The sequence below is a fragment of the Poeciliopsis prolifica genome, unplaced genomic scaffold, assembly GCF_027474105.1.
Source record: "Poeciliopsis prolifica strain line A6 unplaced genomic scaffold, Auburn_PproV2 SCAFFOLD014, whole genome shotgun sequence".
NCBI classification, from domain to species: domain Eukaryota; kingdom Metazoa; phylum Chordata; class Actinopteri; order Cyprinodontiformes; family Poeciliidae; genus Poeciliopsis; species Poeciliopsis prolifica.
In genome coordinates this window covers 6,974,552-6,989,505 of record NW_026562389.1, presented here as the reverse complement: position 1 = coordinate 6,989,505, position 14,954 = coordinate 6,974,552, and the positions used below count along the sequence as shown (strand labels likewise).

The following is a 14,954-nucleotide window of genomic DNA, read 5'->3' as shown; positions in this document are numbered from 1 at the left end:
CTGGATTGGCTGCTCTCTGGAGGAAGAAGGAAGAAGAAAAAAGATGGAGGAGGAATGTTAGAAAGTTGCGCTTGTGAAATCCTCCTTTGAGGAATGAAAACAATATAAGATATGAAGGGATTTATGCTATCCATTTTACAAAACTAAGAGGCTGCTTTGAAGAACTTGTAAGGATGGTTTGAGCCTAGAGATGAATCTGTGTAACCAACGTAAAGTCCTGCTCTCAAAAAAATGAAGCAATGTCTGAACATTCTGGGTAATTTCTTATGTACTATTTGTAAAGTCCCTCTGTCAAAAATTAACTTCAAAATTTGGTTTATTTAGTCTGTCAAATAGGTAAAAAAAAATGTTGGTGTTCATTTCTAAAAGTCATACTTTCACCTACATTTATAAATGTCAGAGTTTCAAACTAAATATAGTTCTGAACTAAATATTTAGTTTGCAAGCTAAATATTCAGTTTGAAAATTAAATATTTAGCTCAGACTTAAGCATTTAGTTTGAAACTACATATTTAGTCTGCAAGCTGAGTATTTAGCTAATGGGGCTTCCATTAAGCAAATTTATTTTCAAAATGTCACTTTGTGCAATTATGTGGTAAATTAAAAAGCAGCTAGTATACTTACTTGAATTGCCTTTAGCTACCAGAAAATGTGGAATGATTACTGTGTGACTTTTTGCAGGGTTCACACAGGTGCAGTTTGAATCTTACTGTGGGAAAAGTGTAGAAACTCTGTCTTATGTGTTTTGTGTGAGTTTATTTCCTGTTGGATAATTGTTTTAGAGTGTTTACACATTGACTCCAGCACTTTTCTTTTGTTGTTCTTACTTCGAGCACAACTAAAGGAAGCGCAGAAAAACAATCAGGTGGTTCAACATTAATATTTATGTCTCTGACAGCTGAGTGGCACTAAAGCCAAATTAAAAACCAAGACAATTAGAAATCTATTATACTATTTAGTCTGTAAACTGGAAGTTTATATGCAAACATTACAGACATAACAGTTTTATTTCCTTTTTGAGACTAAACCTCTTCCAGCTCAGTGTTTGGCACCTGTATTGTACCAGGAAGACAGCAGCAGCAAAACTCCTTGGCTGAAACTAATCTGGCCATCAGAAAGTTGTCATGTTATCTTTATTATTATTTATATAGTGATTTTATTTCCTGTTAGCAGAAAATCATCACGATTATGAAAAGTAAAGGTGCTAAAACGTCTGCCTCTGCTTAATTAATTTATGCGTCTCCCTTTGTGAGGAAGACACTGAAATAAATGAACTTTTAAATAATATTAAAATGGACTGAATGTGTCTGAAGTCTGACAGATAAAACTATTTCTATAGGTTGTTTGAAAATGTTATTAGAAAGTGTGACTCCTGATAACTCTGACTAATGTTACAAACCAGACAATAAGTCAATAGAAACTGGTTATGCCGTGTATTAAAGTGGTGTTTGACGTCTATTTGTGATTTGTTTTATCTGAAACACCCAAATGAAGAGTATTGAAACCACATAATGTCAGAACTGTAAAGTTATTGTTTCCTCAACCAAAGAGCATATTTCACTGTTTTAATTAATCAAATTTAAAACCATAAAGACGAAACGCATGATAATGTGAGACAATGGTTTTAAAACTGTTTTCAGTGTCGTTTGTTCATTGTATGCAAACTGAATGAGCTGCTGTTAAAGCTGACAACACCTAAATCATGGTGGAGACTTGTGCAACCTTGCACTTTATTGTCAGTTTTTCTTCAACGTGACCACTATTCACTGGCTCAACAATAAACAATAGATAATATATTAAAACAAAACTCTTTGGATAAGGTCTGAAGACAAAGAGGGAATAAATCAAGTGATAAAAGAGGAATTTTCTACTTACTATTCATTCCTTTCGCAATAGTTTTGATTGGTCTCCCCCTTGTGGTCATGTAATGCAGTGCAGGCTTAAAATTTTGCTCCGTTTCCAACTTCACTGAAATGATTCCGGTTAAGGTAACAAATGTAACCGGAAATGGTTCATTTATTTGGAAGGAATTTGACTGAACTGAATGAATTTGAATGTGAGTTTTAATGTATTTGCTTGAACAGTAATGGATTCTACCTGTGACATTTAAATCTTATTTATATTTCCTTCACTTCACTTTTTTTTTCTAATTTGTGTCACATAGATCGATTCTTTTGTTACATTTGATATTTTAAACGTGTCAAACTTTTGCTTTCATCAATAAGTTTGAAAAAAAAAAGATGTTTGGAAATAAGTGATTCCACCCAGCAGGATTTTTTTTTTTTTTTTTTTTTTTTTTTTGACAGCTTTATTTAGTGCAAAGAGAGTTTAGTAGTAGGAGTCGGTGATGCGCCTCATGCTCATCCACCTCATCCCGCTCCCGCCCATGTTGCTGAAGCTCCGGTACTCGCCGGGCCTCATGTACATCATCCTGCCTCTGAAATGGGGCTGCTCGTACATGAGCCAGTGGCCGTCCATCACGTTGCAGGACATGCAGTTGGACATGCGATAGCGGTCCATGATGCTGTCGCAGTCGTCCATCATCTCGTACATCTGACCCCCGAAGTTCTCCCTCTCGTAGATCCTCATCCTGTAGGATCCTCTGTACTGTGACGCGACACAAAAAGAGAGTTAACTCATAAAATGGGAAAAAATGTCTGCTTGCAGGTGAAATAATCTGACAGTGCAATACATTTTGATCAATAACAAGGAATTATTTACTTAAAACAAGCTTCTATTTCTTACTGAAAAGTTACTTTTAAGTTTGTTTGTTCACTTAAGATTTTAACCTTTTGCGGTGTATAAATTATTATAATGTCGTAAGATAATAAAATCAGAAAATTACGAGAATATATACAAATTTATAGATTAAAGTAACATTAGAATTTTATTCTCGCAATCCTTTTTTTTTTTTTTTTTTTTTTTTTGCTAGCATTGTCCTAATAGTGTGCGCCACTCTTTCACAGTTTGTGCCCTTAAAAAAAAAAACTAGCCACGCCCCTGGCGGTGAGTGTGTGTGATTGCTTACCATGGGGATCATGCGGCAGGACCGGATGCCGTCGCTCATGCCCATCATGCTCATGTAGTCGGCGTACTCGCCCCTCCTCATGAAGTACTGGTTGCCCATGTAGTTGGTGCGCTCGTAGACCATGAAGCAGCCTCTCTCCACCCGGCAGGAGTGACACCTGCTCAGGTAGGACGACATGTCCGGGCAGTCGCTCATGCACTCATAGGAGCGACCCTGGAAGTTCCGGTCCTCGTAGAAGACGATCTGAGGCGGAGAGACTTTGGTTAGCTCCAGAGGAATCAGCCACGTTCACTCAATTACATTTAGTGTTTTCACCACTTTCTTATTTTATAAATATTTAGAATTAATACATTATATAAATGTATTAATTTACCACATTTAATTATTACATTTTATTAATTATTTAGACACTCTCTTTTTTAATATGTATATCTATGTTTTTTTTTATTTGAGAATTAACTTTCTTAATGTGGGACCTGAGTCTGAATTTCATACCACAAGCAAGCACAGGTGTTATGACATTTAAAAAGTCTGTGAATGCTTCATATGAGCAAAATTTCTGGATTCTCTACTTCATTGAATAAAAAACAAACATGTTTTAACCAAAAATTCACCATAAACAGACACAAACACCTGCAGTGTTTTGATGAAGTTTCATAAGTTTTTCATTTTTAATTGAAATATTTTTTATGCCTGATTTTATTATTTTTTTGTTACTTATGTAAATTATGGTCATTTTCATCCTTATAATACCAAAATTCCCACTTAACTTTATATTTTGGTTTGTCATTAAATAGATAATGATTAATAATTTGACGAGTTACTCAGTACTTGAGTGGACCTTTCACCAAATACTTTTCTTACTCTAATTTGAGTAATTTCTTGGATGGCTACTTCTTACTTTCACTTGAGAAAAATAGGTTGAAGCAGCTCTACTTTTATTTGAGTACAATTTTGGGTGCTCTACCCACATTTGGGTAACTCAAGTTGTTTCTTTAAGCCAGAAATCAACATTTGTTGCAGCTCCTTTTGGGCTTCCTCTACGTTTTGGTTGTTGAAATTAATGTTCAATTACTGCTGGTCATAATTGCATATTACATGACAGAATTTCTTGTTCATTGTAGATGTTAAATTTGACATAATTTATATTGACGTAATAAAGATATTTCAAATAGCTATTTGGTCTTGTCAAAAACTTAGTGAGAGATATCTTTATTTACTATTACTTATTGCAATAAACCAATATCAGATATCTGGAATGTAAGTGTAGTGAAACTGATTTTATGTTAAATTGACTTGCCAATTCACTAGCTCACAGCAGCACGTTACATGGTCTTATACTGCGGTCAAAAATGCAGCTTTGCAAACGCCAGGATAGTCAAAGTGGTGCGATCTGCGCTGAGATGGAGGTTTGGGTAAAACTAAATATTACAATGATGAGTTATCCTTCCTCTGAAGCACAAGCAGTTTATAGTTAATAGCTCTAAATAAAATTTTGAAACAAAACCAAAATGAAAACCTGGAAAACAAACAAAAAAAAAATTTTTTTAAATATATATATTTTGAAAAGATGCATATTTGCATCTCAAGTTTATACAAAGTTAAACATTGTGATTAATTGTGCTGCTTTTTTTCCTTTTTTTTAAATAAGTTTTTCTCAATACTCCTAATTAAAGAATGTCAGACTCACCCTGCTCATCATGTTCATTCCAGTAGAGGTCATTTTGGTTGTCAGTCGGCGTTAGCTGCTGCGGGAGCTGCTTTTGTTGTTTCTCTTGCACCAAACTGTGCCTTACCTGGCTTAACCCTTTCCTTTTATACTTGACCCAAAGACTGCCCCTTTTTGTTCAAATTCCCTGAGCCAGCAACAACGCCATAGAAAAACACAGAACATGGAAAGGGTCGTCAACATTCCTGGGGGGCCAACCAGCTCAGAAATCCATTCAGTGGCTGTTTCTCGTGAAAAGTGTCGGCGGGTCACAGAAAGGATGGCGGGTTTAACAATCGGCGCTCTCACCTTGACGTTGTCCATTCACCATGACCTACCTCAGCATCAACAGCGTTCTCGTTTTTGTTTCCCTCTGACATAATGAGCTTTGTGCAGTCAGTCCTTTTGGCATGTTGCTAAGCGTGTGGAAAGTTTTTGTGATTCCATTAAAAATAATTTGAAAGAAAAGATTGAAAAGTGCTAACACGATACAGTTTTTTTTTTACATTTGTATATTTACTTCAAACCAACAAAAGAAATAAAAACTAAAGAAAATAAAAGTTAAAACAAATTATCATTCCCAATTGACATGCAATTTTACATCATCTGTTCAAAAAGAGCAGAAAATACAAGATCAATTTACAAACATTTAAATCTCCAAACATCAGACAAATTTAAATTATTTCCACATCATGACACTAAAATCTCACATTCTCAGCCTTAAATGTACAATTAGGAGTATTTTTACATTTTTAATATCAATAACATTTTTGGTCTTTGCAACATATTTACCAATAAGCTCTTTTTTAAGGGTTTTTTTAAGCTGGTTAATATTTATATCGTCTAGTCCGTTACACACTGATAAATGTTCTAACACATTGGTATTTAAATTATAACTTCCTTCTCTGTCACAAAACATTTCTTGTATTAAGGTTGTTTTTTTTAGTTCAAACATGAATTGTACAGTTTTAAATGTTACAAGGTCCAAGACTTTCAGTGCATTTGATTTAAAAAAATAACAGGTTTTTATGCTGTCAATATCCCATTTTATGTTGTATTCAAATAGATTTTTTTTTTAAATATTATATACAGCGGATGTAAATTTGTTTTGTATGTGTTGCTCCAAACATCCAATATGTCAAATGTGGTACAGTGAGTGTGTTATACAAAATAAATACAATTTTGGTAAAATTCTATAATGATAGAAGAAAGCTAAAATATTATTTGTACAAATTAAAGTATCAGATTTTTTTATTTGGTTTTAATCTACTTTGAGTAATTAAGAAAATTTAAAACGTCTATGATAGTAATGGAACACTTGTAATATAGCTTTCTGACTGAGGGGGGCGCTGTGACGCATCTCCGTCCAGTTCTCTTCTGTCTTCTTGGCAACAAAATCCGTGTTGTTAAACGTTGCTAGGGAAGTCGCAGAGCTAATTTTAAAATTGCTACTCAGATGTTGACAGTTCACTGAAGGTAACACTACATTATCGTGATTTCGATTTGGTTGAATAAAGCAACACAAATAAGCGGAGATTTTATGTTGATCCGGCTGAAAAAGATTTAACAGGAACGCTATTTAGCTCAGCTAGCTAGAATATATTGTTGCTATGAGTTAGCATTTAGCATAGCTAACGATAGCAGAATTGCTACCCAGTGTCCTTAAAGTAGTGGAAATAAAACAGTTGTTTTGTTGTGAGACCTTCTGGTTAGAAAGTAAAACGCGCAAAAGTGGTAAAATATGGTAAAGTTAGAAATAACTTTATTTTTGGTGAACAAAGATGGCTAATAATGTTCGCTAGCAGCAGTGATTGAGTCAAACATTTGAGTTTTTAACCGCTAAATGTGATATTGTGTAGCGATGTCAGCTATGACAACAACATCTGAAAGATATCCTGCGCATGAAGGACAATAAAAAGCGATACTAAACTTAAAGGTTTGGTTTTCAAATCATAAATCAGAGTTCGCTTGTGTGGAACTTGCACATGTCATCTGTAAAGTAAGAATTTATGTTTTTAGAGATGTGCAAAACGAAACAAGCGTTTGATTTATGTAGAAAACGCTTTTGATTGTTAAATAACAGAATACCGCAAAACTTAAATGGAATCTCAAAATGCAGATAGTCCACCAAATTTAACATTGATACATATAAAAACTTCAGGACAGCAGCTGTTAAGCTGGAGATTCCTGATCTAAATCCAACTGATGTAGCAGTGGATACATGTTCAGGTTTGTTAGTTTGAATCTTAACATCTAGGATTGCTTTGAATTTTCTCCCAGTTTTCCCTGATTTCTTTTCCTGTGTCTGCTGAAGAAATAGCATTTCTGTTTAGATGCTGCCATGTGGGTCATGGCGAGGGATGTAAGGTTAATTTTCTGCTTTTAATAGTATTCTGCATGTAGATATAAAGTTTAATTTCAATTTTCTTCCACATATCTTCTGCATTTCAACAATACCTTTCCTATTCTCTGTCACCGCAGCTCCTCTGGGCAACTTATTTTACATTTTACTGAGATACTTTCTGTTTCTTCCAGGTCTTCTAATAGCAATGAAAAAGCTTTATCCAGCTCATCACAGCTTGTTTCAGACATGAAGAAAGGATGACTGAGAATGGAGAGGACTGTAGTCTCAACCTCCCCTGTGAAGTTCCTGGGAAAGGAGACTTCGGTGACGTAGAAAGCAAGATCCCCAAAACTCCTTCAGTTGACGTGAAATCTACCGACAAGAACAATGATGGAGAACAGGCAGACAGGGAGATCCCTATGTATCTGCCTCGCCCTCCATCAATACCCAAAGTCTCAAAGTTTGGCAAAAGTGTGTCTGTGGAGGATACCATGAGGACCAGGAAACTGAGAAGCAGCCAGGAGAGTCTGAGTGACAGAGCAGAGACGGGTTCCTCCACAGATTCTCTCAAAGATGACCGAATATCTCAGAGAAATGACCAGAACTCCAATTCCAGACCCCAGCCTGCGTTCGCACTGGGATCTCCTGTTTTCCAGGTCCGGAAGAGCCGGCAGCCGCAGCACGAAGCTCGGCCATACAGGCAGCAGAGTGACCCGGACGACCAACGGGGGAGAGCCACTAAGGTGCGGCTGTCTCCAGTGCAGCCCACAGGGCCGCTGCCCGCTCTGGACAGGAACTTTGCGTCAGCCACTTTACGTGCAGCTAATAGGATTGACAGGGATTGTTTGGATTATGGCATGCTGGTCAAAGAGAAGGGTGGTGAGAGACTCCACAGGAACCTGAGCGACAGCCGGCTTCTGGAGAACATGGGGTCGGACAGCGCCTCGGTGAACTCCATGAAGTCCATCTACAGCGTACTAAGCCCCATCAGACCCCAGGACGTTCGAAACAGGTAAAGTGGACTTAGGACGGCATGGAAGTGCCGGGTTCAGATTACCATCAGGTTGGCATTAAGGGTCTTTTGTGTCGCTTACTCTTCCTGGTGTAACGAGGTAATTAAATGCTTATGACTTTTAGCAAGGTTGATATGAATGTTTAAAATCCTTCAAAATGCTTGAAATTATTATGTTTTTTGAAGGTTTGGAAAGTGCTTGATATTCAAACAACACAATTTTGTAATAACGTGTAATCTAAGGTTTGAAAGCCTAAAGTTGGAAAACGTCATTTTCAGTTGAAAAATATATATTTTCAATAAAAAGACCGACACATTTTTCGTCGCTGTCTGAAGTAAGAATTACCTAAATAATTTCTATTTGTAAATGCTAGAAAATTTAGTGGGAAAACTTTTTTTTTAGAGATTTTCTTTTTGTAACTTATTTTGTGTTTTCGCATTTAATTTGAGCAGAAAAGTAATTCAACTTAAAATAATAATTTTTTGGATTGTTTTAGTCTAATGAATGTCTCTTATTCCTAATGATTACTGATATATGTATTTTAAATAAAGTTTGGCTTGTGTTTTATACTCTAAACAGCATTATTGAATGCTTTTTTTTAAATTGGTGTTTTGTTTTTGGACCAGTAAGGTGCTCAGGAATGGACACATTTCAAAACATAAGATTTTATTTTATTTTAATTTATTTTGTCCCCACTGTAGAATGTAGAATGCCATTACAAGATATTATTATTAACAGCTATAAGCAAAGTCATATAATTGTGAATTGAAACTATCTTTTTGAAATTAATTTGCATTGTTTTTATTTCCAAAGTGCAGTGCCCGAAAAGATTGAAAACTGATCTTGAAAAGGATTGAATTTTATTGTGGAAAAAGTGTATGAATCCTGTTCTAGGGGTACAGATTGGAAATAAAGAGAATATAGATTAATATATTGATAATGGCATAATAATGCAAGACCAATAAACTTTAATTTTGTAAATAATACTTACCACTGTAACTGGAAGATATTTTAAACATCCAAAATAAAATGTGACCAACAGACACAATAATAAAACATAAATAAGAACCATTTACAATCAAACCACAAATAAAATAGTTTATAATGTCTCTCAAAGCAAAATTTACCTTCAAAAAACACTAATCATTAGAATCAAAATTGTCAATTCAGTTTATCATGCGAGCAAATGCTTAACTGCGACAGGCTTAATTGATACATTGACACAAATGTCTTCTTGCATCTTTCTGTTGTTTTTCAAAAATATCAAAGAAAAGAAAATTGGAAAATACCAAAATGTTGTTTTCCGTTTCTGCTGTGTTTCACTGCAACTTCAGGTTTTACAAATGTATTATTTGCCAACATCTTGAGCAGAAAGAGTGGTTCAGGAAGCGTGGATCAGAGAAGATGCCTGTTTGGCCTCATTTTTGACAAAAAATTAAGACAAAAATGGGTCACAGACTAAAGTCTTGATAGTTTTTCTCTTGTCAGCAGCTTTTAAAAATAATCTAAACTTTTTGTTTCGGCAGATAGTTTTTTTTTTTTCACGTTAGACATCAGCTGTGATGCAGAAACTAATCCTGATTTTGTTTTCTCCCAGGAGTTTTCTGGAGGGGAGCATGCTGGGAAGCGGTGCCTTGCTCGGGGCCGAGGAGCTGGACCGCCACTTCCCCGACAGACGAGTCGGTGTTTACGTCGTCACCTGGAACATGCAGGGAGAGAAGGTAGGAGGAAGCATCACACACCCTTACAGCATGTTGTTAACCTCCAGGTCATGACCAAACGTCTGACCTTTCAGTTCTTGCCAACCAACCTGAACGATCTCCTCCTTCCGACGGACTCTGACTTTGCACAGGATTTCTACGTCATTGGGGTTCAGGAAGGCTGCCCTGACAGGTACATCCAGGTAGAGAGTTTTTACGATTAATGTTGAGTTAATTATCAATTTGTATGCATGTGTTTGCTTGCAGGAGGGAATGGGAGACCTGTCTTCAGGAAACTCTGGGACCTCACTATGTTATGCTTTACACAGCGTCGCATGGCGTTCTCTACCTTACCGTGTTTATCAGGAGAGACCTCATGTGGTTCTGTTCAGGTCTGTCCTCTAAAGTTGCTCTGCTGCTTATCTTTACATGATGAATCAATCTTAGCAGATTATATCTAGATTTATGTTGGGACTTTAAGTCCTAAATGCAAGAGACTAAAACATTTGAAGGTGGTTTAACTTGAAAATGAAAGTCCACCTGCTGCCTTGAAAACGCAATTAAAGTCGACAAGAAAATTGTTTTGTTTTTAACTCAGAAATTAAAGTGTATGAAATGAATTAACAACAGCAGACAAATTGTCTAAACATTATTTTTTTTAAGTTAGTTCATCTTGAATTGTGAGTTTTAATTAATTCTGCAATTTAAACCTAATAATTATTTCACAATATGCAAGAAAAAAACTGGCCTCACCTAGTTAAAGAGCCTTACTTATACATTATTTTCACTCACAGTATCAAATTAAAATACTTATTTTGCTTTAGAATGATTGAAATTCTTGTTTCAAATTGCATGAAAAATTTCTGATTATATTTTTTGTTAATTTTGGTTTTTAGTCACAAGATTTTCTTATTGTTTTATTAAAACAGAGGTGGAACATGCCACAGTCACGACCAGAATCATCTCTCAGATCAAGACGAAAGGAGCCGTCGGCATCACCTTTACCTTCTTTGGAACTTCCTTTCTCTTCATAACGTCCCACTTCACATGTGAGTCGTTGTGTCTGCTGATGAAGATGGGGAAGAAAGCGTTCTAAGACTAAACTATTTTGTTATTTTTTTCTTTCCTCTTTATCTCTGGATGATTCTGTTTCTTTGTTTTTCCGTCAGCTGGAGATACCAAAGTTTACGAGAGAATACTCGATTACAACAAGATCATCGAAGCTTTAGCTCTGCCCAAAAGCCTTCCGGACACCAACCCTTACCGCTCCTCGCCAGGTCAGACGTTAAATGTCTTTAAATGTAAAAAAATGAAAACAACAGCTGTGGTTATGGATGATGTCTTTTTACATTGTCAACAAATGTCTTTCTTGAACATTTGAACATTCTTGTCTTGATTGAATAAAATATATGTACAAACTTTTTCACTCAGAAATAAAAGTTTGCAAACTAATATTTCTCATTTTCTCCCAGTACTAAAATCTCTGACTGAACCCTTTAAACTAATTAATAATAAAAACAATTCTGTTTCTTTCAAATTACAAAATACTTTTCCAAAACTTAAAAAAAAAAAAAAATTCTGTAGTCATTTATTTAGTTTTTGGGGTTTTGTTTCTTATTTTTCCTTGATTAATTTATTTTGTATTTTCATATTTCTGTTCCTTAAAATATGTATCTCTTCTTCTCTTGCTTAAATTTCTTCTTTAATACCTCATATATCGCCCTCTTTGTACATGAGATAAGTATAAAGAGTTCAAACCTTTTTAAAGTTTAAATGTTTGAACTTTAAATCAAAACCTGTTTTTTTCACGTGAAATATTTTTGTTTACTTGCAGCCGATGTCACCACAAGGTTCGATCAGGTCTTCTGGTTTGGGGATTTCAACTTCCGGCTCGGTAAAGACCGGGCGGAAGTAGAAGCCATCATGAAGCGAACAGTAGGGGGCGATATGAGCCCTCTGCTGGAGCATGACCAGCTGTCAAACCAAATGAAGGACGGTACGTATGAAGAAGGCTGAAGATGGCCAATATGGCTGCTTGGTGAGAAGACTGAGAATTAAACCAATGCTAAGAAAATAAAATAATAAAATGATGAGAATAAAGTGCTGAAATTATGATAATTAAGTCATAAAATTACAATGATAAAGTCATAAAATTTCAATAAAGTCATACTATTAAGAATATTGTCCTATTATTAGAACCTTGTTCTTTTAATATGATTCTATTCTCAAAATATTGACTGTATTCTCATATTCTCACAACTTTATTCTTGTACGACTTTATTCACATATTAATATAACTTTATTCTCATAGTATTTTAACTTTACTTACATAACATTATGACTTCAACCTCAAAGTATTGTGACTTTAATTTCATATTATTGCGACCATATTCTCATTATTTTGACTTTATTTTTGAAATATTCTGCCATTATTTTCGTATTATTACAACTTTCATAATATGACTTTATTCTCACAATATGACTGCAATCTAAAGATATTACAACTTTATTCTCATATTATTTCGACTTCATCCTACTAGTTTACCTCAGTTTTATTTTCTATTTTATCACCCTGGTATTTGGTTGTCCGTCTCTGTGCAGGTTCCATCTTTAAAGGTTTTCAAGAAGCACCGGTTCACTTCTTCCCAACATATAAATTCGACATCGGCTGTGACAATTACGACACCACGTCCAAGCAGAGAACGCCCTCTTACACAGTAAGAAGACAGCCTGCTGTTTCCAGCGTCTCGTTGCTCTAGGTCTTTGTGTGTTGAGCGCGCTTATTTTCTCAGGACAGAGTCGTGTTCAGGAGCAGGCAGGCCAACGACATACGAGTCCTGAAATACAGCAGCTGCTCCAGCATAAAGACCTCCGACCACCGACCCGTCATTGCCGTCTTTCAGGTCAAACTCAGGCCGGGAAGAGACAAGTGAGTCCATTAAAGACTTTTTGCTGTCTGTCACCTGGAAACATTCAAGACCTTCTGATTTTGAATGAGGATAAAATGGAGCTAAATTACATTACTTGGATGTTTCTTTGTTTCAAAGAAAATCCTTGTTTTTCTAGAAAGTCTCTGAGATTAATCTCAAAATTTCAGAGATTTTCTAGCAGATTTTTTTACTTTTGGAGCTCAGAAATGTTCTTGTTTTTCTATAAAATTTCTAAGATTAATCTAAAATTTTCCAAGCTATGTCTGGGCATTTTTTGACTTTTACAACTCAGAAATCTTCTTATTTTTTCTGGAAAATGTCTTAGATTAATGTCAAATTTTCCAAGGCCTGTCTGGCTTTTTTTTTTCTTGTGGAGCTCAGACGACTTATTTTTCTAGAAAATGTACGTTTTTTTATAGAAAATGCCCAACTTTTGAAACCCAAATTTCTTTGATTTTTTGTAGAACATTTCTGAAATTAATCCCAAAATTTAAGAGAGTTTCCAACAATTTTTTTGACTTTGTTCTCAGAAATGTTCAAGTTTTTTTGTAGAAAATTTCAGAGAATCTCAAAGTGTTTTAGTTTTTCTTGCTAATTCATGTATTTTGGAGATCAGAAGAAGGTTTTCCCCCAGCAAAGTTGCTAAGCCTGGTCATTGGATGCTCACCAGTCATTCATCCAGCAGCTGTTGTCTTTTTGAGTTAAAAAATTTTAAAGTTAAAGTCAAAATATCACCTGATAATTATACGTTATTGTAAGATTAATATTTGAACACAGGAGCAAATTGCAAACATAAAAAAAAAATTATAAATAAGCAAAACTAAGCCTGGTGGGGGCAAAAGTAAAGCCTGGTGGCCCACCAGGCTTATAATACACTGGAGGAAACCCTGCAGAAATTTTTGGACTTTTCAAACTCAGTTTTTTTCTGAACATTTCTGAGATTACGCTAACAATTTCTGTGTTTTTGGGTGGACATTTCCTGGAAGTAATTTTAATCTAACAAGTAATTTGATTTTCCCTTCACTGCATTTGCTTGTGTGTTGGTCAGTATTCCTCTGTGTGGAGGACTGTTTGACCGGAGTTTGTACTTGGAGGGCATCAAGCGGAGGATGACGGCCAGAGAGCTGAAGAGGAGGGAGGCCATATCGAGCCAAAGCAGCACCATCTGCGTCATCTCTTAAACATTCCCATGAACTCTCTGTGCCACGCGTGGAAATGGACCAAAACGAAAACCAGTGTTGTCTTTGCTGCTGGAACGACGGAGTGCGAGGACCTTAAGGTCAGACGGATACGAGGTTTGCATATATCAGCAGTCTGGCCTTTACTTATCCAGCCTTCTTTTCTCAAAACACTCAAAGTGAGAGGATTTCTCTTCGCTCACTTCGACTGACTCGACCTCATTCATCCTAATTTGTGTTTCACTAGCATCTTTAACCATGATGTTGCATTTTTGTGATTAAACGATCAAATGCCTTGTGATTTACAGTGCACTGAGCCTAACTATTGTGAAAATGCAGCTGTTTGGCTTTTTATTATTATTTTTTTTGGTCATACCATTTCTACCAAGGTTAGTAAAGTTTAAAGAGCACGAAGAAGAATAAGGAAGGTACGATTTGTTTCCATTTCAGGGAAATCTGATGTTTTTATTTATATAAAGAACTTTAACTTTTCTTCAGGGAACTCACTTCTGTAAAAACTATGTTGAAATGTTTACCATCATTTAGGCCGTCAAGTCCTTATCATAAACACTAACTTTATGCCTTACCTCTCATCTAATCCCATAAATACTGTAAACTTTGAATGTACTGTAGGTAGCACAGCTATGAACCTGCATTCCGAGCTTAAAAAGCAATCTGCTCACATTAAAAAAAAAAAAAGTGCCTGTGGGTCTTGGTATCATGTCAACATGACCCGTCTTAATTTGCAACTTTTTATGTAACCTAATGTGGAATATCTGGTAATAAATGTATGAAAAAAATTAACTTTTTTGCTTCATTTTGTTAATAGCTGCAAAGTTTTGCTGATGTTTGTATTTATTTTTCAGATTGGAGGCATTTATTTTTAAATCAAAGAACAATAAAGAAGAGAAACTTGCTAATTATGAGCCATTTTACTGTAGTGGCCTCTATTTATTCAGGACTGCAGGACATTTGATCCGGATTTTTTATTTTTTGGGGGCGGGGTTTCAATAGAGATAAGTTTAACCTTCAGTGATGTACAGATAATAAATG

General features: G+C 35.5%; 2 protein-coding genes across 3 annotated transcripts; one reads left to right on the top strand and one right to left on the bottom strand.

Annotated features, from left to right (window-relative positions):
• Positions 1-2,291: 2,291 nt before the first annotated feature.
• On the bottom strand, positions 2,292-4,843 carry LOC129366205 (gamma-crystallin M2-like). Its single transcript, XM_055039924.1, has 3 exons — positions 4,719-4,843; positions 3,029-3,271; positions 2,292-2,607 (listed from the first exon to the last, which is right to left on the bottom strand). The coding sequence occupies exons 1-3, from the start codon at positions 4,749-4,751 to the stop codon at positions 2,329-2,331; spliced, it is 555 nt and encodes a 184-aa protein (XP_054895899.1). The 5' UTR covers positions 4,752-4,843; the 3' UTR covers positions 2,292-2,328.
• A 1,282-nt stretch (positions 4,844-6,125) lies between these two features.
• Positions 6,126-14,705, top strand: inpp5e (inositol polyphosphate-5-phosphatase E). Of its 2 annotated transcripts, none has more exons than XM_055039975.1 (11): positions 6,126-6,212; positions 7,272-8,092; positions 9,691-9,814; positions 9,946-9,986; positions 10,061-10,185; positions 10,723-10,842; positions 10,963-11,070; positions 11,628-11,789; positions 12,395-12,510; positions 12,586-12,722; positions 13,772-14,705. In XM_055039975.1, the coding sequence occupies exons 2-11, from the start codon at positions 7,338-7,340 to the stop codon at positions 13,902-13,904; spliced, it is 1,821 nt and encodes a 606-aa protein (XP_054895950.1). In that variant the 5' UTR covers positions 6,126-6,212; positions 7,272-7,337; the 3' UTR covers positions 13,905-14,705. The 2 variants fall into 2 exon arrangements, with proteins under 2 accessions (XP_054895950.1, XP_054895949.1); XM_055039974.1 differs by having other exon boundaries at positions 9,889-9,986.
• The last annotated feature ends 249 nt before the right edge of the window (positions 14,706-14,954 follow it).